The 25618-nt window shown below is 48.7% G+C and overlaps 1 protein-coding gene across 7 annotated transcripts in view; it reads left to right on the top strand.

Moving 5' to 3' along the window:
• The window catches only part of LOC121869643 (sodium/potassium-transporting ATPase subunit alpha-like), a 168550-nt gene that overhangs the window by 51964 nt on the left and 90968 nt on the right, over window positions 1–25618 (top strand). For all 7 annotated transcript variants that reach the window (XM_042371161.1, XM_042371158.1, XM_042371159.1 and 4 more), the window contains exon 2: window positions 9739–9765. In XM_042371161.1, coding sequence (XP_042227095.1) covers window positions 9739–9765 — 27 coding nt within the window. The remainder of the gene's footprint in view (window positions 1–9738; window positions 9766–25618) is intronic.

Here is a 25618-nt window from a genome sequence, read left to right as displayed (position 1 = left end):
GGGGAGATGGGGAGGAGGGGCTGGGTGGGGAGGATGGGAGGGGTGGGTGGGGATGGATAAGGAAGAGGAGGGGTGGGAGATGGGAGGAGGAGGGGAGATGGAAAGGAAGAGGAAAGATGGAAGGGGGTAAGATTCATAAAGACATGGTTGTAAGTGGCAGAAAGGTCTGTATGTATGTTGCAATGAGAGGCTGGAAGCCATACTGTCCTAGATGGCTCTCCCCAATCCCTACCACATCCCTAATCCTACTTCACCCTCCCTAATCCCCACACATCCCTTTAATCCCTACTTCACCCTCCCTAATCCTCAACACATCCCTAATCCCTACTCTTCACCCTCCTAATCCCTAACACATCCCTAATCCTTACTCTTCACCCCTCCCTAATCCCTAACACATCCCTAATCCCTACTCTTCACCCCCCTCCCTATTCCCAATCCCTTCCAATCTCATTCCAAGGACCTACTTCACCTCAATATACATTGGTGTTATGACCTTCTTCCTGCTCCTTCTCCTCCTACTACTCCTCCTGCTTCTGTTTCTACTCCCTCCTCCTCCTCCTCCTGCTCTCTACTCCTCCCGGTTGGCGGAGAGTTCTGTCTGGGGGGAGGGGGGAGGGGTGGAAGAGGGAAGCGAGGAGCAATTCAATTTATCCACCTCCCTCTACACCCCCCTTCCTCTTTGTCTGCATCCCTCCTTTTTCCCTCCATCCTTCCCTCCCTCCCTCCCTCTCCTTCCTCTGTGAGACTGGAAATTCCTAGTATTTTTCCCTCCCTCCCTCCCTCCCTCCCTTCATTCCTGCACCCTTTCCTCCCTTCGTGAGAATGGGACCTCCCTCCCTTCCTTCCCTTCCTCCGTGAGACTGGCGCTTGGCAGGAGCCCCTTCGTCTGTTGGATCTCCCGCTGGGGGCGTCTCCTCCCAGGTCCTTCCCCTCACCCTCACCTCCTCTCTGAGACCCTGAGGGGAAACCCGGCTCATCCTGGCTCTCTCGTGACCCAGGATCATCACAGAAGGTTCTTGAAGCAAGCGGACCACTACTACCTCTCCTCACTTCACCTCACCTCACCCACGACTGCCTCCCTCTTTTCTCTCCGGTCTTAATTAATCATCTTGTGCTGTGGTTGTCTCTCTGTTTATCCGTCTTTCTGTCTGTCTGTTTGTCTCTTCCTCTTCCTGTTTGGCTGTCTATTTGTCTCCGTCTTTCTGTCTGTCTGTTTGTCTCTTCCTCTTCCTGTTTGGCTGTCTATTTGTCTCCGTCCTTCTGCCTGTCTGTGTGCCTCTCTTTCTGTGTGTGTGTGTGTGCGTGTGTGGGTCACACATGGATGGGGTGGGTTATGGGCGGTGCAAATTTGTCCTGGGTGGCCGGGTGGGCGGGGGGGGGGGTTGTGTACATAAGAACATAAGAATGGAGGAAACTGCAGCGGGCCTATTGGCCCATACTGGGCAGTCCCGTTTACACCCAACCCCTATTGCTCATATAAGCATCTAACCTGTGTTTGAAGCTATTCAGCGTATTCGAGTTAATTATGATATTTGGTAACTTGTTCCACTCATCCACTACTCTGTTTCCAAACCAGTGTTTACCTATGTCACGCCTAAATCTAAATTTGTCTAATTTAAAACCATTGTTACGAGTTCGCTCCTGGTTGGATAGTTTGAGTACCTTTGTAATGTCCCCTTTGTTTAGCCCTGACTTCCACTTATACACCTCTATCAGGTCGCCCCTCGCTCTACGTCCCTCGAGGGAGTGCAAATTAAGATGCTTTAACCTGTCTCTGTACTCAAGGTTCCTAATGCCCGGGATTAGTCTTGTCATTCTCCTCTGAATTCTTTCCAAGGATTCTATAGTCTTCCAGGGCGCCGCCACTAAACCTTCCCACTTGTCTGAGTGGTGTACTGGACTGGGTGTTGTAACTGGGTGATTGATTTTTTTTCTTTTGCCGCTTACAGCGGCTACTTTATTGTGCACCCCACACCCATCCTGTGAGCGGTAGCGCAAAAGGATTACAGAGTAGAGTTTACAAAGGGTCATAATAATTAATCCCCGTGGTCAGGATATTATGGCACTGAAAGTTACACAGTATTTCATTTACATTATTTGTTTGGTTCTATACATAAAGGGTAACTTATTCACAACTGCGTGAGTACAGGTGTGTGAGGCAGTATGTCTGGCCTCACACTTTGTTATTCACATTTGCGTGAGAGGTATTCAAGCACATTGTGTATTTGGTTCTGTACATGAGAACTGATATAGTTACTAAGTGCAAAAAAGTGGATACAATCTTAATATGTCGGCTATCTTGCCATTAGAGATGAAGTGTTGTGCCATTTCACACACAGTGTGCTTGGACCTGTCCCTAAAAGGTTCTATCTTCACACAGTCGAGGACGTAGTGTGTGGCTATATGTCTGGCCACACACTTTACATTTAGTCTTGTTTACATCTGCTTGAGGAACATACTGCCAGAGGTACTTATATCCTAACCTTAATCTAGCGGTTATAACATCTTGTAATCTAGTGATGTGGTGTTGGCAGTGGGTGTAGTGTTGGCAGTGGGTGTAGTGTTGGCAGTGGGTGTAGTGATGGCAGTGGGTGATGAAAAGATGTCAGTTGTTAGTGTTGTCAGTGGGTGGTGTATTATGCGTGCATGTTGTCAGTGAACGTTTTACTGTTGGCAGTATCTAGTGGGCAATATACCATGGTGGTGTTAGAAAACGTTGCAGTGTTGGTAGTGGATTTTGGCAACAGAAAGGGTGGTAGAATGTGATGTACGTACAGTGGGTGTTGTCAATAGGCACTGGTGTTGACAGTCAGTAGGTACTTGATGTTGTCAGCGGGATATCAAGTGGTGGTGTACTGTTGTCAATGGGGGGGATGATTCTGTTGTCAGTGTAAAGGAGTATTCAGGTGACTCTCTCTCTCTCTCTCTCTCTCTCTCTCTCTCTCTCTCCACCACTTCCTTACCCCTCACCTCTCCCTTCCCCACTTTTCCCCCTTCCCCCATCACTCCCTCGCCCCTCTTTCTCCCTCACCACCACTCGCCCTCTCATCTTTTTCTCCCCCACCCTCTCCCTCTCTTTCTCTCTCACCCCCATCACCACCACTCCCTCTCTCCCACACCACCACCCTCCCTCTCCACCACTCCCTCTCCCTCTCTCTCCCTCTTCAGAACCTTGGTTGTTGATGCTTCACCTTGGAACTTTTTCTCTAAAGTTCACCTGATAAAACGTTTTAGAGTTCAATTGAACACAAACTACTCAAAACTTTTCTCATGTTTAATTCAGCTCAAATTATTCGAACTTTTTAGAAATTTAGTTCGAACTTTTCTTGTAGTTTAATTTGACCGAAAATATTAGTTTTTGTTAAAGTTCAATTTATTAGCAACTCAAAGTTTATTTTAATATATAAAAACTACAAAAAATTTAAAAAAATATAAAAAGTACAAAATATACAACTACAAGAAAAAACTACAAATATATAAAAATACCAAATTTTACAAACTTTTCCCTACCACCTTTACTTTCCTACCACAGATTATAAACCTTTTTTTACTGTAAATAAACAAATATATCTTAAATCAGTAAGTAAAATTTACACGTTAATAACTAAGTGAAATAATATGTAAACACCTTATTTATTTACGTATTTATCGGTTAGTCAAAAAATTATCGGATTTCAGTACCCGATTTTTGGTGTGTGTGTGTGTGTGTGTGTACGAATATGTGTGTGTGTGTACGAATATGTGTGTGTGTGTACGAATATGTGTGTGTGTGTACGAATATGTGTGTGTGTGTACGAATATGTATGTGTGTGTGTGTGTACGAGTATGTGTGTGTGTGTGTGTGTGTGGGAGCTCGTAACCAATCAGCGGAGAGGTATATAACTTAATTATCCAATGAGAAGCCGGTTCAGGATTTTGGTATGTGAACCATATCTGACCCACTTCCAAGTTGTCATCGTCTTCAAGGTTAGGTTAAGTTAGGTGTTGTTGGGTTAAGAGTAAACCTGAGTACTGTGAGTAAGACTGAGGTGCTGGGAGATGAAGGGGAGGGGGGATCAGGGGGTGAGGGAAGGGGAGACCAGTGGGTTGAGGGAAGGGGAGGAGGTGAGGGGAAGTGAGAGGGAGAGGGTGAGAGGAAGGAGAGGGGGAAGGGCAGGGGAGGAGGGTAGCTGTATCGATCAGCTGGTCGGGCGCCGCTCAACCGCGCCTCCTGCCGCCGCACCCCGGCTTGCCCTAGCCTGCCCTGGTTCACTCTGACCCACCCTGCTCCACCCAGACCCACCCTAACCCACCCTGCTCCACCCAGACCCACCCTAACCCACCCTGCTCCACCCAGACCCACCCTAACCCACCCTGCTCCACCCAGACCCACCCTAACCCACCCTGCTCCACCCAGACCCACCTAACCCACCCTGCTCCAGACCCAGACCCACCCTAACCCACCCTGCTCCACCCAGACCCACCCTAACCCACCCTGCTCCACCCAGACCCACCCTAAACCACCCAGCTCTACCATGGGCTGGAATAGACCTGAACCACCACCAGTCGGCTTGTTTGGTTGCACTCAGCGGATCACCTGAGTCATCCCAGCTTATTTTACCTGATGATTAAACACCCCAGTGCTAACCTAACCTAACCTAAACACCCCAGTGCTAACCTAATTTAACCTAATCTAACTTAACCTAGTCTAATCTAACCTTACCTACCCGAACCTCTAAATGGCACAAGCTAGGGTGGCTAATCTTTACCTGTAACCCTCCTTACCTACCTGTAATTTAACATAGGAACACTTGAGAATCTATATTTGTTTGTTTTAGTCTGAATTAACCAGTTAGAAAATTAACTTAGGAACCTTTGAGAGTCTGTCTAGGCTGTACCTTAAGTGAGTTAGTTACACCCATTACAAATTTAACTTAGGAGCATTTTATTAAGAATCATTTTTGTGCCGCATGTGAGGAGAGCCAGTTAGTGACGTCATCACCTAGAATATACTACGAATGATTGGGATTAGTGTACGATGACGTCATTAGCGCCACAGTGACGTAGTGATGACGTCATAGGCTAAGAGCGTGTTGACTGGGGTAGCGTGATAAAGGTAGACCAGTGTGGTAATATTCCTGGGTGTGGCACATGGGGGTGTGGCTCAAGGAGGGGAAGTGGTGTGGTGGGGATGGTGGGGGGGAGTATGAGTGGAAGAGGGGGTGGGGTGGGGACAGGGAGAAGGAGGGAAGGGAGATGGGGGGATAGAAATAAGTACTGGGAATGGAAAGGAGAAGGGGGTGGAGAGGAGGGAGAAAAGGAAGGAGGTTCTGGGAGGGTAGAAGGAAGGAGATACAATGGTGGGGAGAGGAGGAAATGTGGACAATGGAAGGGAAGTTCTAGAAAGGAGGAGAAAGGAGTTAGTAAAGAAGGATGAGGAAGGGAGGTGGTTGAAGGGGGTTCCCTGAGAGAGAGAGAGAGAGAGAGAGAGAGAGAGAGAGAGAGAGAGAGAGAGCACCTAGTACGCTGACCATGTTAGAGAGAGGAGGGAGAGAGAGAGAGAGAGAGAGAGAGAGAGAGAGGAGAGAGAGAGAGAGAGAGAGAGAGAGAGAGAGAGAGAGAGAGAGAGAGAGAAGCAGGTAGAGAGAGTCTAGCATTAACTATTATATTCCAGAGAGAGAGAAAGTATTGACCATTCCCTTCATCTTCCACCCCCACCCCCACCTCACATCCCTTCCCCCCTCACCCCTCCTCACCTTCACCCCCACCTCCCCCATCACTTCTCCCTCACCTCCTTCCTGTCACCTCTCACCCTTTCCCCTCACCCCCTCACCTTCACCCCACCCTCTCCTCTCACCCCCTCACCTCACCCCACTTCACCCTCACTCCCTCCCTCACTCCTTTCCTCACCCTTCCCACCCCCCTCACACTTTTCCCCTCAATTCTCTCACCTCACCCTCACCTCACCTCACCTCTCCCTGGCAGTATCTCCTAATCTATTGTTATTGTTTATATTATCAACAAAACACTATCACGTCATCCTGTACGGGTTTGAGACATGTTTGAAGGGCATACCTCAAGTGGTTCATGTGTAACGAGCGGTGATGAGGAGTTGAGGACAGACAGACATATAGATATACAGTACATAGGCAGTTAAGACACATGGACACACAGTTAATACATTTAATAGACGGATCTAGAAAGGTACAGAGCTCAGGTTAGGTTAGTGTCAGAATCCATAGTTACTGCTGCCATGTACAAGAGTGTGCGTGTGGTGGGGTGTGGCAGAGGTGTGGTAGGGGTGGCAGAGGTGTGGTAGGGGTGGCAGAGGTGTGGTAGGGGTAGGAGGTGGTGGGGTGTGGCAGAGGTGGTGGTAGGGGTGCAGAGGTGTGTGGTAGGGGTGGCAGAGGTGTGGTGGGGTGTGTGGCAGAGGTGTGGTAGGGGTGTGGTGGGGTGTGGCGTGGGGTGTGGCAGAGGTGTGGCAGAGGTGTAGGATCTTGTGGCGAAAACAGACTAGTGGTGTGGAGTACGGCAGGGGTATGGTGGTGGTAGTGGTGAAAGGTAGTGATGGTTGATGGTGTATGGTGGTGATGTTGGTGATGGTGATAAGTTTAATGGTGGGTGGTATATGTAGTGATGGTGTTAAGTAGTGGTGTATGGTGGTAGTGATGGTGTTAAGTAGTGGTGTATGGTGGTAGTGATGGTGTTAAGTACTGAGATGCATGGTGGTAGTGATGGTGTTACAGGGTGTATGGTAGTGATGGTGTTAAGGAAAGGATGTATGGTGGTGAGTGATGGTGTTGGTGTGTATGGTAGTGATGGTGTTAAGTAGTGGTGTATGGGTGGTAGTGATGGTGTTAAGTGAGTGATGTATGCGGTGGGTAGTGATGGTGTTAAGTAGTGGTGTATGGTGGTAGTGATGGTGTTAAGTAGTGGTGTATGGTGGTAGTGATGGTGTTAAGTAGTGGTGTATGGTGGTAGTGATGGTGTTAAGTACTGGTGTATGGTGGTAGTGATGGTGTTAAGTAGTGGTGTATGGTGGTAGTGATGGTGTTAAGTAGTGGTGTATGGTGGTAGTGATGGTGTTAAGTAGTGGTGTATGGTGGTAGTGATGGATGGTTGTGATGATGTAGGTTTAATGGTGGTGTTATGATGGTGTAGGTATGGTGGTGTAGGTGTAATGGTGTAAGCTATGTGGTGTGGATAGCGTGACAGCTATTCTTGTTAGCGTGTGGGGACGTGTGGTGGTATATCCAGCCCAAAACACACCTTCCAACTCAACCCTGCTGACCATACCATCGATTACTCTCTCCAATAACACGAGTGACTATAGGAACTCTGTCAGCTCAAAAAAAACATCCTCAATCGGTAAAAAATAGTCTCAGTCAAGTCAGGAAAGGCGGGTGTTAGACTAAATAAACACTAGAGAGTTAACTTATATTTCCAGCATTCTTTTTGTTATTTCACACCTATCAAAACCTCCTCACTTGAGTACAACAGTATCAGTTAGGTCGAAAAAGCTGGTATTGTTATGCCTGTACCTGCAGTGTGGTTTATGTACCTGTAGTGTGGTTTATGTACCTGTAGTGTGGTTTATGTACCTTCAGTGTGGTTTATGTACCTTCAGTGTGGTTTATGTACCTTCAGTGTGGTTTATGTACCTGTAGTGTGGTTTATGTACCTGTAGTGTGGTTTATGTACCTTCAGTGTGGTTTATGTACCTTCAGTGTGGTTTATGTACCTTCAGTGTGGTTTATGTACCTTCAGTGTGGTTTATGTACCTGTAGTGTGGTTTATGTACCTGTAGTGTGGTTTATGTACCTTCAGTGTGGTTTATGTACCTGTGTGGTTTATGTACTTCAGTGTGGTTTATGTACCTTCAGTGTGGTTTATGTACTGTAGTGTGTGGTTTATGTACCTGTAGTGTGGTTTATGTACCTTCCAGTGTGGTTTATGTACCTTCAGTGTGGTTTATGTACCTTCAGTGTGGTTTATGTACCTGTAGTGTGGTTTATGTACCTGTAGTGTGGTTTATGTACCTTCAGTGTGGTTTATGTACCTTCAGTGTGGTTTATGTACCTGTAGTGTGGTTTATGTACCTGTAGTGTGGTTTATGTACCTGTAGTGTGGTTTATGTACCTGTAGTGTGGTTTATGTACCTTCAGTGTGGTTTATGTACCTGTAGTGTGGTTTATGTACCTGCAGTGTGGTTTATGTACCTGTAGTGTGGTTTATGTACCTGCAGTGTGGTTTATGTACCTGTAGTGTGGTTTATGTACCTGTAGTGTGGTTTATGTACCTTCAGTGTGGTTTATGTACCTGTAGTGTGGTTTATGTACCTTCAGTGTGGTTTATGTACCTGTAGTGTGGTTTATGTACCTGTAGTGTGGTTTATGTACCTTCAGTGTGGTTTATGTACCTGTAGTGTGGTTTATGTACCTTCAGTGTGGTTGCGTACCTGTAGTGTGGTTTATGTACCTGTAGTGTGGTTTATGTACCTTCAGTGTAGTTTATGTACCTGTAGTGTGGGTTTATGTACCTTCAGTGTGGTTTATGTACCTGTAGTGTGCATGGCGTACCTTCAGTGTGGCTTATGCACCTGCAGTGTGGTTTATGTACCTTCAGTGGTTTATGCACCCGTAGTGTGGTTTATGTACCTGTAGTGTGGTTTATGTACCTGCAGTGTGGTTTATGTACCTGCAGTGTGGTTTATGTACCTGTAGTGTGGTTTATACCTGTAGTGTGGTTTATGTACCTGTAGTGTGGTTTATGTACCTGTAGTGTGGTTTATGTACCTGTATTTGTATCTACCTGTACCACCGTTGACAATAACCATGGGAAAGGTTAGGGGGGACCAGCGCGTGACACACCCCTGTCCCTCCCCTGCTCCCCTTGCCCCCTCTCCCCCCCCCCACAAAAAATCCATATCACCCACGGGAAAAAAGGCTATTTGAAGTAAGTGTTATGTAGTATACGAAGACGATTGACCTTTGATCTACACACAGACCGTGATAGGGGTGTGTGTGGGGGGGAGGGGGGGGAGAAATACCATTATACTGTGTTGGACAAACTGGAACACAGGATTGGGAAATAGACTCTATGTGAAAAATAGAGACGCGACTGAAAAATAGCCTATGAAGTAAATAAAAGGTTGGACCAGTGGTAATACATCGTAACAAGATCAACTTTAACCCGACCTAACATAACATAACATAACATAACTGCTAACCTAACCTAACCTAACTGCAGGTATACAGTTCAACAGGTGTATGGACAACACAGGTATACAATGTACATACAGGTAGGCAGTGCAGGTAAACAGTAAGGCACCAGACGCTTATTTTAACCACAGTATTATCAAATCTCTTAAGTCTGTATCGGGTGAACAAATAAGTGTTGAATAATAATGAATAATATTAAGATGCGTTATACAAGACAGGTGTAGAAAAACGACCGTAAAAAATTAATATCCACAACACCTAAATGTTCAGTTTACATTGTGAGGTGTCGTGTGCAGTGCCTGATGATATTCTTATGGTTAATTCATTTGTAAACGTTGAATAATAGTGAAAAACAATAAAATACTTTATATAAGTATAGAAAAACGACAGTAAAAAATTAATATCCACAACACCTACATGTTCAGTTTACATTGTGAGGTGTCGTGTGCAGTGCCTTATATTTCTTAAGGTTAATTCACCTGTAAGTGTATTAAGGATGTGTTGGCTGTGTGATCAAATGTGGACTCTATTTTTACAGGCAGCAGCCGAGAATGGCGATGCCAAAGTGAGTAGGGAGGTGTTGGTATTGTGTGTACATAGCATGTGGTGTATACTGTGTGTGTGTGTGTTGGTTGATGGTATCTCTCTCTCTCTCTCTCTCTCTCTCTCTCTCTCTCTCTCTCTCTCTCTCTCTCTCTCTCGTGTCCAGATTTGTCTCATCTTGACGTCAGTTTTGGATGTCCGCATGTCCATTTATTCTGTTATTTTAGTTGTTATTTACTAACCTTGTTTTTGTTATGGTGTTCTATTGATGTTGATTGTCTTTGTTTTTCTTTGTTTTTGTTATTGTTGTAGTTTTGCATAACATTGAAGTTGGTTATTTTCTTTTTGTGTTTGTTGTGTTATTGACAAGTTTGTGATTCATTGTTGTTAATATTAATCGGTGTTGCCTTTTGATGTTTTATTCGTAAATTATAAATAATACGAAATAATGAAGAAGATAAAGAAGATGAACACGACTCAAGGTATGTGTATGTATGTGTGTATGTAACTGTGTACGTATGTTTGTATGTGTGTACGAATCATTAAATCATTCCTGTTTACAAACTGATCTTATTTCACCACTTATCTTTAATTACGACCTAAAGTATTTAAGTAACCATCGTCATCTGAGGAAATATGGAAATACTTAAATAATTAGGATATGTAATAAAATTGGTAAGTTTCTATTAATTAATGAATTTTATTGTTTTATTAATTATTGTGTACATAAATTAGTGTATGGTGTGGTAAATTGTAAGTAAATGTTAATAAATTGTAAGTAAAAAAAATAAAATAAATATAAAATGTAAGTAAATTGTTGTAATGTAAGTAAAATGTAAATTAAGTTTAGGTAATTGTAAGTAAAATGTAAGTCATTTTTAAGTAGATCATTTTAACTTGTGAATTATTAGATATTTATTGTAAGTAAATGTAAGTAAATAATTTGTAAGTATTCTAAGTAAATCATTATAAAACAGTATGGAGGAAATAGGAGAGACCACGATAAAGGGTAATAGGCATAAATGGAGAAGAGATGAAGAAATTACGATAATAATAAAGGGGAGGGAAGGAGAGGAGAGAAGAGAAAGATGGAGGGGAGAATAAGGGGAAGAGGGAGAAGACAGAAAGATGGAAGATAGAGAGACGGAGGACACACACACACACACACGACTCACCACTTGTCGACATTAGCTTTAGTTGATTAATTGACTGCTGTAAAGTGAGTCACGATAACCACTTTTGAGAATTCAGGCCATTATGTCATTAAGGGGGTAATTAAGGGTGGTTATGTCATTAAGGGGGTAATTAAGGGTGGTTATGTCATTAAGGGGGTAATTAAGGGTGGTTATGTCATTAAGGGGAAATTAAGGGTATTATGTCGTTAAGGGGGTAATTAAGGGTATAATGTCATTAAGGGGGTAATTAAGGGTGGTTAGTAAGTCTTTAAGAGGTAGTTAAGGGTGGTTATGTCATTAAGGGGTAATTGCTTAAGGGGAGACTACTATATCATTAAGGGTTGACCGTTGTGTCATTAATGGGTTATTCTTATGCTATTAAGGGGTGATTTTTGGCATTAAGGGAGGACTATTTGCATTAAGGGAGGATTATTGGCATTAAGGGGTAATTGACTATTCTGGCTAAGGGTTGACCATTAGAACCCTTAAAGCCTGACCATTAAAATTCATTAAGGGTTGATGTAATGGGAATCAGAGAGGTGTGTGTGTGTGTGTGTGTGTGTGTGTGTGTGTGTGTGTGTTATTGGGAAAGGGGGTGAGAAGGAGAGAAAAGGGGAAGGGAAACGTCTCTCTACCTATCTGTAATTTACCTACCTACTTATTTATCCATCCATCTATCCATCTATCCATCCATCTATCCATCTATCTATCCATCCATCTATCCATCTATCTATCCATCCATCTATCCATCTATCTATCCATCTATCTATCCATCCATCTATCCATCTATCCACCTACCGTTTTTCTGTATCCACCCACTCAGGTATCCAGGTGTGGCCAAGCTCACACTGCGACAAAACTATCGACCCATCAGATCGTTAGCGTGTAATCCAGTGTAATTCAATAACACATCTGGCCAATGTGAGCGTAGCATGCACGCCTCACGCATATGTGGTGTGCGTGTGTGTGTGTGTGTGTGTGTGTGTGTGTGTGTGTGTGTGTGTGTGTCAGTCAGATCCAGAGGTCATCTTAGGTCAAGTCCTTAGGTCATTGAACTATCTTAGGACGTAGGTTCAAGTGACAGGAACTAAACACGTTGACAGAGTTGAAAGGCCCTCACCTCCCCTCACCTCCCCTCACCTCACCTCACCTCACCTCCTTCCCCTCTACATTTCCCTTCCTTCTCTCTCTTTCCCCACTTCTCTTCTCTTCTTTGCTCCCCTTTCTCTCTCTCTCCCCTTCCCTTCTTCTCTCCCCTTTCCTTCCTTCCTCTTTGCTTTGCCCCTCTTCTCTTCTCTGCCTCTCCCCTATCTCTCCTCTCCGACTGCCTCTTCATTCAACACACAGATAAAAAACGCACACAGGTGTACATACAGAGATACACAACCACAAAGATGTACACACACACACACACACACTGCCAGACGCTCGTGGTTGAGTGTACATTATCTCCACACAAAGGCCTTATCATGGTGACCTAGATAGTGTGTGTGTGTGTGTGTGTGTGTGTGTGTGTGTTAAAAATTTAGTTTAGGTCGATTTAAAAACTCCAATAAAAAAGGTTTAGTTTTGATAAGACCAGCACAGGAGTCTATCTTAAACCCTTTGATGACGATGATTTAACCCTTTGATGACGATGATTTAACCCTTTGATGACGATGATTTAACCCCTTGGGGACGATGATTTAACCCTTTGATGACGATGATTTAACCCCGATGATTTAACCTTGATGACGATGATTTAACGGGATGATTTAACCCTTTGATGACGATGATTTAACCCTTTGGGGACGATGATTTAACCCTTGGGGACGATGACGAACTTTGATGACGATGATTGGGGACGATGATTTAACCCTTTGATGACGATGATTTAACTTTCGACGATGATTTAACCCCTTAGGACGATGATTTAACCCTTTGAGGACGATGATCCCTTTAACGATGATTTAACCCTTGGGGACGATGATTTAACCCTTTGATGACGATGATTTAACCCCTTGGGGACGATGATTTAACCCTTGGGGACGATGATTTAACCCTTTGAGGACGATGATTTAACCCTTTGGGGACGATGGTTGAAGGAGGGGTCTGAGATGCTAGGGAAGGGGGGTGTGGGGTATGTTGGAGAGGGGGGTGAGTGGGATGTAGGGGAGGGGAGTGGGTATTGGAAGAGGGGAGGGGGAGGGGAGATGTTTGGGATGTTGGGAGAGGGGCAACGTGAAGGGAGTGGTGTGAGGTGCTAGGAAAGGGGGGTGTGAGGGGAGGGGTGTTGGGAGGGGGAACATGAAAGAGGAGGAAGGGGAGGGTTATTTGTGATCGACCTCCTCTTCCCCTCTCACCCTCCTACCCCCCTCCCCCACTCTCCCTCCTGTGCAATATAAATTTATGTGTAGTGCCACCTCCCCTCCCCACATCCCTCCCCCATCCTCTCCCCTCTCCCATCTCCCCTCTCCCCTCTCCCTTCCCCCTCCCGGGACCGTCGATGGAGGCCTTGATCGATCATACGACCCGGCTTTAAAGTAGAGACGGGTTCAGCAGCACACACAGGGGTTGTGTTATTGTGTGGCTGGGAGAGGGGAGGATGTTTGTTATTGTAGGGACACGACGTTATCATGACGTCATCTTCCTCTTGGCCCAGTCACAGGTTTGGATATTACGTCATCGTGGTCTGTGTCCAATCGTGGGGTCTGAATGTTTACGTCATCGTGGTCTGTGTCCAATCGTGGGGTCTGAATGTTTACGTCATCGTGGTCTGTGTCCATTCGTGGGGTTTGAATGTTTACGTCATCGTGGTCTGTGTCCAATCGTGGGGTCTGAATGTTTACGTCATCGTGTTTTCTGGCAAATGGTGGGTCTAGATGATACGCATCGTGTTTTATGACCAATCATGAGGTTAGAATATGTAGGTCATTGTATTTGAAGCCCAATCACAGCCTCGAATGCGTAGTTAACCGTGCTTTTAACCAATCGCAGCTCAGAAAATAAAAGAATGAGACATTGATATGTCATCCTATTTGGAGCCAATCACAGACCTGAATGTCAAAAGGTGAGATTTTACACGTCATCGCGCTTACAACCAATCACTGCACTGAATTATTGTTACTGTATTGTGTTCATGGCCAATCACAACTTCTTTGACAGAATTTAGTCAAAGGCGAAACAAAATAGAAAAGGTATTGTGGTTTGATAGTCAAATGAAAAACTAAAAATAATAAATGAAAATACATAAACTATACAAGCATCGATTCTGATTTTTTATTCAGAAACAACAATAGACAAATAGACACAGATAGACAATAGATAGAAATATAGATTCTGATGTGAGTCATTTGAGGCTTTAATATATATTCAAGCGAGCAACTGTATTGATCCACGTTTGGGACACTGCCACCTATCGTGTGTACAGTGACTCAACGTTAGGGTCACCTCAACATTATCCCTCCTAGCACCTTATTTCACCTAAAGATTGACCACCCTAACCTAACCTAACGCTATCCTGACCTTTATCCATTCCGATCCTAAAGTAACCTAGCCTATCCTAGCACTAACCTGACCTAACCTTAAGTTAGGTTAAGCTAAGTTAGGTGAAGTTAAGTTAGGTTAGATTAAGTTAGGTTAGATTAAGTTAAGTTGGGTTAGGTTTAATCTCAGAAGCTACAAAAATTTACTCACCATTACATACTGAAGTGCAAGTGTGTCCCATGTGCTTGACGACTCATTGGTGTCGCTGTAGAGTCTGTAGACAACACCTTCGGTACACACAAGGAGACAGAGTGGCCCAAACTGCTATTGGGTCGACTAGGGGCGCCCTCCCTTAAGTTGTCTGGCTGTATGAGAATTCCAACCGGCGTCTTTTAGGACCAGGAGGCGCGTGTTATGTCCATTCAGCCGGTTTGTTTCATCTCTCTCTCTCACACACACACACACACAGGTGGATGTAACCTGACGTACAGAGGCCGGAAATTGCACCCTGTTGGGCTATGGATTTTCTTCAGTGTGGCATGAATTTATGACGCAGTATTTTGGAAAATCAACCCCTCTCTTCTCTCTTCTCTGCTCTTGTCTTCTTCTGCTCTTCTCTTCTCTTGTCTTCTTCTCTTCTTCTCTTCTCTGCTCTTGTCTTCTGCTCTTCTCTTCTCTGCTCTTCCTCTCTTCTCTTCTCTTCTTCTCTGCTCTTGTCTTCTTCTTCTCTCTCTCTGCTCTTCTCTCTTCTGCTCTTGTCTTCTGCTCTTCTCTGCCTTTCTCTTCTTCTCTTCTCTGCTCTTTCTCTTCTTGCTCTTTCTCTTTCTCTCTTTCTGCTCTTGTCTCTCTCTGCTCTTCTCTCTGTCTCTCTCTTCTTCTCTTCTCTTTCTTCTTCTCTTTCTGTTTGTCTTCTTCCTTCTCTTTCTTCTCTTCTCTTCTTCTGCTCTTTCTTGCTCCTCTTCTTCTTCTCTTCTCTTCTTCTTCTTTCTCTTCTCTTCTCCTTCTTATCTCCTTATCCTCCCCCACACCTCTCTGTTGACTTCCCTCTCCCTCTTCCTTCCCTCTGTAATGGATGTCAGTGTCAGTGTGTAGAGTGTGTCAGTGTGTAGAGGTGGTCAGTGTGTAGAGTGTGTCAGTGTGTAGAGTGTGTGTAGTGTGTAGAGTGTGTGTCTGTCAATGTATTCCACCTTACATTAGTATTACGTAGGATGGAAGGAGAGAAGAGAGAAGGAGAAGGAAGAGAGAGAGAGAGAGAGAGAGAGAGAGAGAGAGAGAGAGAGAGAGAGAGAGAGAGAGAGAGAGAGAGAGAGAGAGAGAGAGACGTGTTCCAAACATTGCAAGACGAAAACTTCCAGTGGTGATGGTGGAGAGAAAAAAGAGAGAGAGAGAGAGAGATAAAATACTTCAGAGGAGGAGGAGGGACAGAGAGGAAGAGACAACAAGAAAGAAAGAGTGAGAGAGAAGGAGAAGAGGGGAAATAAACAGGAATGAAACAAGATCTTCCAAACACTCTCAGAGGAAGACCTGCCTTGAACACCTCCTGCTGGTGCTGGTAATGGAGGAGATGAACTGTGGTGGGAGGAGCCGGCGGGCCTGGCAGCCTAAGCCGGCATCAGATATTGATCACCTCAGGGCTGGGAAGGGTCCTGCCCCCTCCAGTGTCTTAGGTGAGCACCGCCCCCCCAAAAAAAAAGAACAGTGGACATAACCTCACTTTAACCACCCCCCAACCTCACCTCACCTCCTACCTCTCAGCTAGGTGCATTAGCCTACGCGACGGTGTTCATTGAATTGAATTGAAACAGTTTATTTAGCCAGAAAAACGCAGATACAGAGTGAATAATAAGAACAATATTAACATGGCTGAGCCAGTTGAGAACCTGAGCTGCACCTGATATATACTATACATTTATCTCAAGGAAGTATTATGTAACATTTAGTATCATCTGGAATAGTACAATAGCCTGGTGGTAATAAGAACATGTTACCACGGTTATCACTTCAATATTTATTAATTTTATTTACTCTGTATTTATTAGTTTTTTATATACATACATATATATACACACACATATATATATATATATATATATATATATATATATATATATATATATATATATATATATATATATATATATATATATATATAAATTACAGTAGAATTGAAAACCTAAGTATAATGGGGAGCAGTACAACCTGGGTTGTACAGTAATAAGGTTGAACAAGAGGACAGAGCTGTCAGGATTATGTCTAGTTGGCAATTATGTTTATTGCCATGGTAATTACTTATCTATTTACATGATAATTTCCGATAAAACGGTTTTGGTGGTACAATAAAAGCAGGTACTGTAAATATAGTAGGTGTTACAAGAAATATTAATACTTAGACAATAGATATGGGATGGTAGGGTAAGTTGTTCCACACCTTCACACCTGCTTCTGCTTCTGCTTCTTCCAGCTTAGAAAAAATATATTAGACTACAAAATGATATCAATTAAGAGAGAGAGTTTATTAGTAGGTAATGGTAGGTGTGAGGGTGGCGATTATCACCACCATTCATCGTGGTCTGACTGCCCATGGTGGTAGTGGTGGTGTTACTTATGCGGACGTGGGTGTAGCGAACCCAGATATTGATCACGGGACGCTGAAGGTGGTGGCCGCCCTCCCACCAACCAACCTCCCTCCTTCCCTCCCCTTCCTTCCTCCCGTTCCTCTGACCCACTTCCCTTCCTCCTCCTCCTCCTCTTCCCTCGGTGCTGCCTGTGTCCCTGGCAGGGGTCCCATGTCCTTGGGTATAACATTCTAGGACATCACCGACGCTCCTTAACATCACCTCCAGGACGTATTAAAGATCCTTCAGGTGTTACTGGCCACAGCTGAGACACGGCGATAGTGTTGTCTTAATGGTGTACCTAACCTAACCTAACCTAACCTAACGTCAAAGTAATGTACTGAATAATAATGACCACGTACGTATTGGTCCTTGTCCTTAGCCTAATATACTCTGAAGTATAGTAGTGTACATAATTATTGTCTCTTGTACTTAACTGTACTTAACACCTTACATAATGTACTATATGCTCTCGTGTGCACTAATGTACTAATTACCCTACACGTGTAATTAACTGTTATGCCTGATTAATTATTGTTCGTTATTTCCAATTTCACAAGTCTTATTATTTCCTCTAAGTCAACTTCCTCGCGTCTATTGCCCAAGTTAAGCGTCATCCGCCTCGGGTGTTAATTTTGGCTTCTGTTAACTTCCTAAATATACGTTCTGGTAACAGTGAGTTAACTAATATATTGTAATTGAGGTGTTGGTAGTTAAGTTATGATCCACTGTGTGTGTGTGTGTGTGTGAGAGAGAGAGAGAGAGAGAGAGAGAGAGAGAGAGAGAGTGTGTGTGTGTGAGAGAGAGAGAGAGAGAGAGAGAGAGAGAGAGAGAGAGAGAGTGTGTGTGTGTGTGTGTGTGTGGTAGTAGTAGTGACTCATAATGACCTGAGTTTTACAATGACTCACAAATCCATCTCATATAGTGTGAGTCCTGACCTTAATCCTTTGACCCGTAACTTATGATGACCCAAAATGTACAGTGACTCATACTGTGACCTGGCAACAGTGACAGTGTGGGGCGTGAGAGGTCATAGTTATTGACTACAGGCAGGTCAGGAGGGGCAGCCATTGTCCACATCTGTGTTGGTACATATATCCAGAGGCTCTCCTTGGTCCTCTCTCTGGCCCTCTCCTTGGCACTCTTCCTGGCCCTCTCCTTTTGGCTTCGTTTTTCTCTCTCTGGCCTCTCCTTGGCCCTCCTTGGCCCTCTCTGGCAATTTTTGGTTCTATTTCTCTGCCTGCTCTGGGCCAGTTCTGCTGCAGTGTGGTCCGGCCAGCCCAGAGACCCGGATAAATTTGCCATGAGGTTCGCGCGAGCCGTCACTCATCCCCCTCCTCCCTCCCGTGTTGGTATGGCCATCTTCACCTAACTACATGACTGTCGGAATCTCCACCCTCCCCCACTCCGCCGGGCTGGCAGAGGTTAGTCCCCCCCTCGGGCTGGTGGTTAGTCCTCCCCTCGGGCTGGTGGCGGTGTAGTCCCCTCCCCTCGGGCTGGTGGCAGGTTAGTCCCTCCCCTCGGGCTGGGTGGCAGGGGTTGTCCCACTCCCCCTCGGGCTGGTGGCAGGGGTTAGTCCTCCCCTCCCTCGGGCTGGTGGCAGTGGTTAGTCCCCACTCTCGGGCTGGTGGCGGGGTTAGTCCCTCCCCTCGGGCTGGTGGCAGGGTTAGTCCCCACCCCTCGGGCTGGTGGCAAGGTCCCTCCCTCGGGCTGGTGGCAGGGGTAGTCCACCCTCGGGCTGGTGGCAGGGGTTAGTCCCCCTCGGCTGGTGGTGGTGGCAGGGGTTAGTCCCTCCTCGGGCTGGTGGCAGGTTAGTCCCCTCCCCTCGGGCTGGTGGCAGGGGTTAGTCCTCCCTCGGGCTGGTGGCAGGGTTAGTCCCCCTCGGGCTGCTGTGTGTTCCCAGGTGTCTTAGACCTGGTTGTGCTAGGAATGGAGGCTGTTCTGTGTGTTGCTAGACTGGAAGCTGTGTTGCTAGGACTGGAAGCTGTGTTGCTATGTGTGTGCTAGGACTGGAAGCTGTGTTGTCAGGCAAGAGACTGGTGCTGTGTGTTGCTAGGACTGAAGCGTGTGTTGCTAGGACTGGAAGCTGTGTTGCTAGGACTGGAAGCTGTGTTGCTATGTGTTGCTAGGACTGGAAGCTGCGTTGCTATGTGTTGCTAGGACTGGAAGCTGTGTTGCTATATTGCTAGGACAGGTTAAAAAAAGATAGGTTATGGGAGGTCATGGGTCTATATACAGATCAATACATGTCACGGGTTAATGCAGGTCAGAGGTCATTAATTTCACAAGTTAATCCTGGTCAGAGATCATCACAGGTCATTACAGGTCAGAGGTCATTAATGTCACAGGCTAAGGCAGGTCAGAGATCATCACAGGTCATTACAGGTCAGGGGTCATTACAGGTCACAGGTTAAAGCAGGTCATGTAGGATCAAGCAGGTAATAACTGATGAAATCGCCTTACGTGACAACTAAACACATAATACACCTTCATGTCTGTCTGTCTGGAGAGAGAGAGAGAGAGAGAGAGAGAGAGAGGGAGAGAGAGAGGAGAGAGGGAGTGCGGAAGGGAAGGAGAAGAGAAGGGATGGAGGGAAGAAGGAAGGAAGGAGAATTAGAAATGGAGGCAAGGAGGAAAGGAAGGGTTGGGAGTGATGGAGGAAGGGAGGGAAGGGGAGTGATGGATGGAAGGGTGAGGGAGGAAGGGAGGGAGGGAGGAGGATTGATGGAGGGAAGGAGGCCAGCCTGGTGAGTCAGTCTGTGGGCGTGGAGTCTGCCGGATATTGGTGACCTGGCGCCAGAACCTCCCTCCCTCTCTCCCTCCCTCCCTCCCTCCCTCCTCCCTCCCTCCCTCCTCTCCTTTCGGGTCCCCCGGAAGTTCCCTCCATGCCCCGTATTTTCTGCTGTAAAGATGTTGTATATCTAGCTGTCCATCTATCTATTCATCTATCCATCTATCTATCTATCTATCTATCTATCTATCTATCTATCTATCTATCTATCTATCCATCTATCTATCTATCTATCTATGTTTGTCATCACTAAGAGACAAAGAACGGCTCCTCACACACACACACACACACGCGAGTCTCAGAGCAGTTTGGACTCCATTTTGTCCACCCTATTTGTAAACACTCTTAGATATCCAATTTACCAGAGAATTTTGTCTTAGGAACCTTTGAGAATCCATTTTTTGTCGTAAGTTAAGTGAGTCGGGTTGAACCATCGTAAATTTTCACTTAGGAGAGAATTTTGTCGTAAGGTCGCTTGACAATGTGAGGATGGTGGTGCAGGGTAAGATAGTGGCTTCCTGCAGGTGGCTAGTGTACCACCTGCCTTGCCTCTTCTCTTCGTCCTCTTCCTCCTCCTCCTCTTCGTCCTCCTCCTCCTCCTCCTCTTCTCCAGCGCTTCCATAAATATGTAATTACGACCTATTCTCCTCTTTCAACACCTGCCTCCTCTTCCCTCCCTCTTCCTCCTCCTCCTCTCTCGTTCTCTTCTCCAACACTTCCTCCTCTCATGTAATTACTACCACTTCTCCTACTCTTCAACACCTGCCTCTTCCTCTTCCTCCTCCTCCTCCTCCTCTTCACTTATCACCCCCCTTAATCTCCTCCTCCCAGACGAGCTGAGCCTTGAGCCTGGCTTTGAGTATCTACACCAGCTGGCCAGCCTCGTGGATTACTGGCGGCTCGTCAGGTCCGCCAGCTGGCTCAGGATACGGCTCTCGGTTACCTGGCAACTGGCTGCGTGGTCCTCCAGCTGGCTCTCGTGGATTGCTGGCTGGCTCTGGTGGGTCACCAGCTCTCCTGGCCTTCCTGGGGTCTCGGCTGTCTCCAGCCACGGCTGGCTCGTGAATTCACCTACAGCCTCTCATTGGGTGCAGCTCAAGATGCCTGGGCAGCTCTCGTGGTCTCGGCAGCTCTCGAGGGTCACCTGCAGCCTGGCTCTGGGTCCTTCTGGCTCAAAGGTCCTGCAGCCTTTGGCTCTCAGGTCCTGGCTACTGGTCTGCAACTCTGTGGATTACCAGCTGGCTCTCAGGGTCTCAGCCTGAAAAATAAATGGGTCACACCAGCTGGCTGCACTAGTAATGGTCACCAGCTGGCTGCCTCATGGCTCCTGCTAGCTCTCGGGTCACCTGCGCTGTCTCGGTCACACCAGCTATTTCGTGGAATTCTGCACCAGCGCTGGCTCTCGTGGGTCTAGCCTTCAGCTCTCGGGTCTGTGCTCTCGTGGGTCACCTCGGCTGGCTCCCTCATTGATTACTCAGCTAGCTCTCGAGGTCCTGGCAACTAGCCTCGTGGATCCCACAATCTCGTGGGTCCTCAGCCTTCAAACTCTCGAGGGTCCTGGCGCTTCATCCTCGATGATTACTGCAAGCTGGCTTCGGGTGCACCGCTTCTTTCTCGGGGTGATTACTGCTTCGCTCATTAGGTGCACCAGCTGGCCTGTTGGGTGCTTGTGCTCCTAGAGACCAAGCTAGCTCTCGTGGGTCACCTGCTTCAGCTCTCGTGGGTCACCTCGCTGGCTCTCTGAGGTCCCTCAGCTAGCCCTCGTGGGTCACCTACAGCTGGCTCCTCGTGGGTCACAGCTGGCTCTCTGAGGTCACACCAGCAGCGCTCTCGTGGGTCACCTCGGCCAGCTCTCGAGATTACTGGCTAGCTCTGGTCACACCAGCTTCATTACTAATTGGGTCACCAGCATGTGATGTTGATTCTACCAGCTCTCGGGGTCACCTGCTTCCTTCTCGAGGATACACCTGTAGCTCTCGTGGGGTTACTGGCCTTCAGCTCTCGAGGGTCACACCAACTGTCGTGGGTCACTGTGGCTCTCGTGGCGTTCCTGGCAATACTGGGGTCACCAAGCCGCTCTCGTGGGTCACCAAGCTTCAGCTCTCGGGGTCCTGTAGCTGGCTCTGCGGGTCACAGCTCTCGTGGGTCACCTGGCTAGCTCTCAGGAGATTGCACCGTCTCAGGGGATTACCTGGCGCTGGCTCCCGGGGTCCTCGGTTGGCTCTCTCATTGGGTCCTTCAGCTCTCGTGGGTCACCAGCTGGCTCTCGTCGTCCCTAGCTGGCTCTCGGGGTCCTGGCAGCTCATTGGGTCCCACCAGCAGCCTCAGGGATACTTTCAAGCAGCTCTCTCATGGTCCGCGGCTCTCATGGTCACCAGCTGGCTCTCAGACCACCAGCCTGGCTCTCGAGATTCCACCAGCTGGCCTGCTGAATTACTCGCTGTCTCGTGAGTGCCTCAGCTGGCTCTCGGGGTCCACACCAGCTGGCTCTCGTGGGTCACACCCGCTGGCTCTCGTGGGTCACCGGCAGCCCTCGTGTGGGTCCCCTGGCGGCTCTCGAGATTCACACCTGTGGCACCAGCCTCTCGTGGTGCACCAGCTGGCTCTCGTGGAACACACCACCAGCACGCTCTCGGTGCACCAGCTAGCTCTCGTGGGTGCCTCGCTTCCAGCTCTCAGGTCCTGGCCAGCCCTAGAGATTTTCTTCTCTGAATCCCTGGCCTGGCTCCTGAGGTCTTTCAGCTGGCTCTCGTGGGTCCTAGCCCAGCTCTCGGGTCACCAGCACAGCCTGGTGAGATTTTCCAGCCTGACTCTCGAGAGATCCACCACCGTGGCCTCTCGGGTCCCAGCAGCTCTCAAGTGGGTCACCGCTCTCAGCCTTCTTTCTCGTGAATTCCGTGGCTCTCGTGGTGCAGCATTCTCGTGGTCCTGGCTAGCTCAAGCCAGGTCACACCAGCTGGCTCTCGGGGTCCTGGTTGGCTCTGCAAGTGGTCACCAGCAGCTCTTGATTACCTGGCTATTATAGAGGTCCTGGCTGAAAGCTACTCGAGGTCTTTTTTCCATTTGGCTCTCGGGTCACCGGCAGCCTATCGTGGTGCTGTTGTCTCGTGGTCACCATGTCGTGGTCTCCGGCTACTCGTCTTGGTGCAGCCTGGCTCTCTGAGAGATTAACTGAATTCAGCTGACTCTCGTGGTTCACCAGTGGTTATCTCGGGGTCACACCAGCTGGCTTTCGAGGGTCACACCAGCTGCTCTCGGGGTCACACCAGCTGGCTCTCGAGGGTCACACCAGCTGGCTCTCGAGGGTCACACCAGCTGGCTCTCGTGGGTCACACCAGCTGGCTCGAGGGCCCACCAGCTGGCTCTCGCGCACCAGCTGGCTCTCGTGGGGTCACACCAGCTGGCTCTCGTGGGTCACACCAGCTGGCCTCGTGGGTCACACCAGCTGGCCTCGGGTCACACCAGTTGGCTCAGGGTCACACCCAGCTGGCTCTCGTGGTCAACCAGCTGGCTCTCGAGGGTCACGCACCAGCTGGCTTCGAGGGTCAGCACCAGCTGGCTCTCGAGGGTCACACCAGCTGGCTTTCGAGGGTCACACCAGCTGGCTTCGTGGGTCGCACCAGCTGGCTCGGGTCACAGCTAGCTCTGGGGTCACACCAGCTGGCTCGTGGGTCACCTGGCTGGCTCTCGAGGGTCACACCAGCTGGCTTCGTGGGTCACACCAGCTGGCTCTCGAGGGTCACAAGCTGGCTCTCGAGGGTCACACCAGCTGGCTCTCGAGGTCAGCACCCAGCTGGCTTTCGGTCAGTCACCAGCTGGCTCTCGTGGGTCACACCAGCTGGCTCTCGAGGGTCACACCAGCTGGCTCTCGAGGGTCACACCAGCTAGCTTGAGGGTCACACCAGCTGGCTTCCGGGTCACACCCAGCTAGCTCTCGAGGGTCACACCAGCTGGCTCTCGAGGGTCACACCAGCTGGCTCTCGAGGGTCACACGCTGGTTCGAGGGTCACACCTAGCTGGCTCGGGTCACACCAGCTGGCTCGTGGGTCACACCAGGCTCGAGTGGTCCACACTGAGCTTCGGGGTCATCAGCTAGCTCTCGAGGGTCACACCAGCTGGCTCGAGGGTCACACCAGCTGGCTCTCGTGGGTCACACCAGCTGCTCTCGAGGGTCACACCAGCTCTCGAGGGTCACACCAGCTGGCTCGTGGGTCACACCAGCTGGCTCTCGTGGGTCACACCAGCTGGCTCTGTGGGTCACACCAGCTAGCTCTGTGGGTCACACCCAGCTGGCTCTCGTGGGTCACACCAGTTGGCTCTGGGGTCACACCTAGCAGCTCTAGTGGGTCACACCAGCTGCCTCGAGGGTCACACCAGCTAGCTCGAGGGTCACACCAGCTGGCTCTCGGGTCACCAGCTGGCTCTCGTGGGTCACACCAGTTGGCTCTCGGGTCACACCAGTTGGCTCTCGTGGGTCACACCAGTTGGCTCTGGGTCACACCAGCTAGCTCTCGAGGGTCACACCGCCAGCTCTCTGAGGGTCACACCCAGCGCTTCGAGGGTCACACCAGCTGGCTCTGTGGGTCACCAGTTGGCTCTCGTGGGTCACACCCAGTTGGCTCGTGGGTCACACCAGCAGCTTCGAGGGTCACACCAGCTGGCTTCCGGTGGGTCACACCAGCTGGCTCTCGTGGGTCACACCAGCTGGCTCTCGAGGGTCACCAGCTGGCCTCGTGTCACACCAGCTGGCTCTCGTGGGTCACACCAGCCAGCTCTCGAGGGTCACACCAGCTGCCTGGAGGGTCACACCAGCTGGCCTCGGGTCACACCAGCTGGCTCTCGAGGGTCACACCAGCTGCTCGAGGGTCACAGCTGCTCGGTCACACCAGCTGGCTCTCGGGTCAAGTGGCTCTCGTGGGTCACACCAGTTGGCTCTCGTGGGTCACACCAGCTGGCTCTCGAGGGTCACACCAGCTGGCTCGTGGGGTCACACCAGCTGGCTCTCGAGGGTCACACCAGCTGGCTCTCGAGGGTCACACCAGCTAGCTCGAGGGTCACACCAGCTGGCTCTCGTGGGTCACACCAGCTGGCTCTCGAGGGTCACACCAGCTGGCTCTCGGTCACACCAGCAGCTCTCGAGGGTCACACCAGCTGGCTCTCGAGGGTCACACCAGCTGGCTCTCGTGGGTCACACCACGCTAGCTCTCGAGGGTCACACCAGCTGGCTCGGGGTCACACGCCAGCTCGGGGCCTCACTGCAGCTCTCGAGGTCACACCAGCTGGCTCTCGAGGTCACACCAGCTGGCTCTTGTGGGTCACACCAGCTGGCTCTCGTGGGTCACACCCAGCTAGCTCTCGTGGGTCACACCAGCTGGCTCTGAGGGTCACCTCAGCTAGCTCTCGAGGGTCACACCAGCTGGCCTCGTGGGTCACCCCAGCTGGCTCTCGAGGGTCACACTGCCAGCTCTCGGGCGACACCAGCTAGTCTCGGGGTCACACCAGCTGGCTCTCGAGGTCGTCACCCAGCTGGCTTCGAGGGTCACACCAGCTGCTTCTCGAGGTCACACCAGCTGGCTTCGAGGGTCACACCAGCTGGCTCTCGGGGGTCACACCAGCTAGCTCGAGGGTCACACCAGCTGGCTCGTGGGGTCACACCAGCTGGCTCTCGGGTCACACCAGCTGGCTCTCGGTCACACCAGCTGGCTCTCGGGTCACACCAGCTGGCTCTCGAGGGTTCACACCAGCTGGCTCTCGGGTCACACCTGTGCTGCTCGTGGGTCACACAGCTGGCTCTCGAGGGTCACACCAGCTGGCTTCGGGGTCACACCA

This window comes from Homarus americanus, unplaced genomic scaffold (genome assembly GCF_018991925.1).
Source record: "Homarus americanus isolate GMGI-L3 unplaced genomic scaffold, GMGI_Hamer_2.0 scaffold23578, whole genome shotgun sequence".
NCBI lineage: Eukaryota > Metazoa > Arthropoda > Malacostraca > Decapoda > Nephropidae > Homarus > Homarus americanus.
Note: the sequence above shows the minus strand (reverse complement) of the source record. Positions and strands in the feature narration are given on the sequence as shown.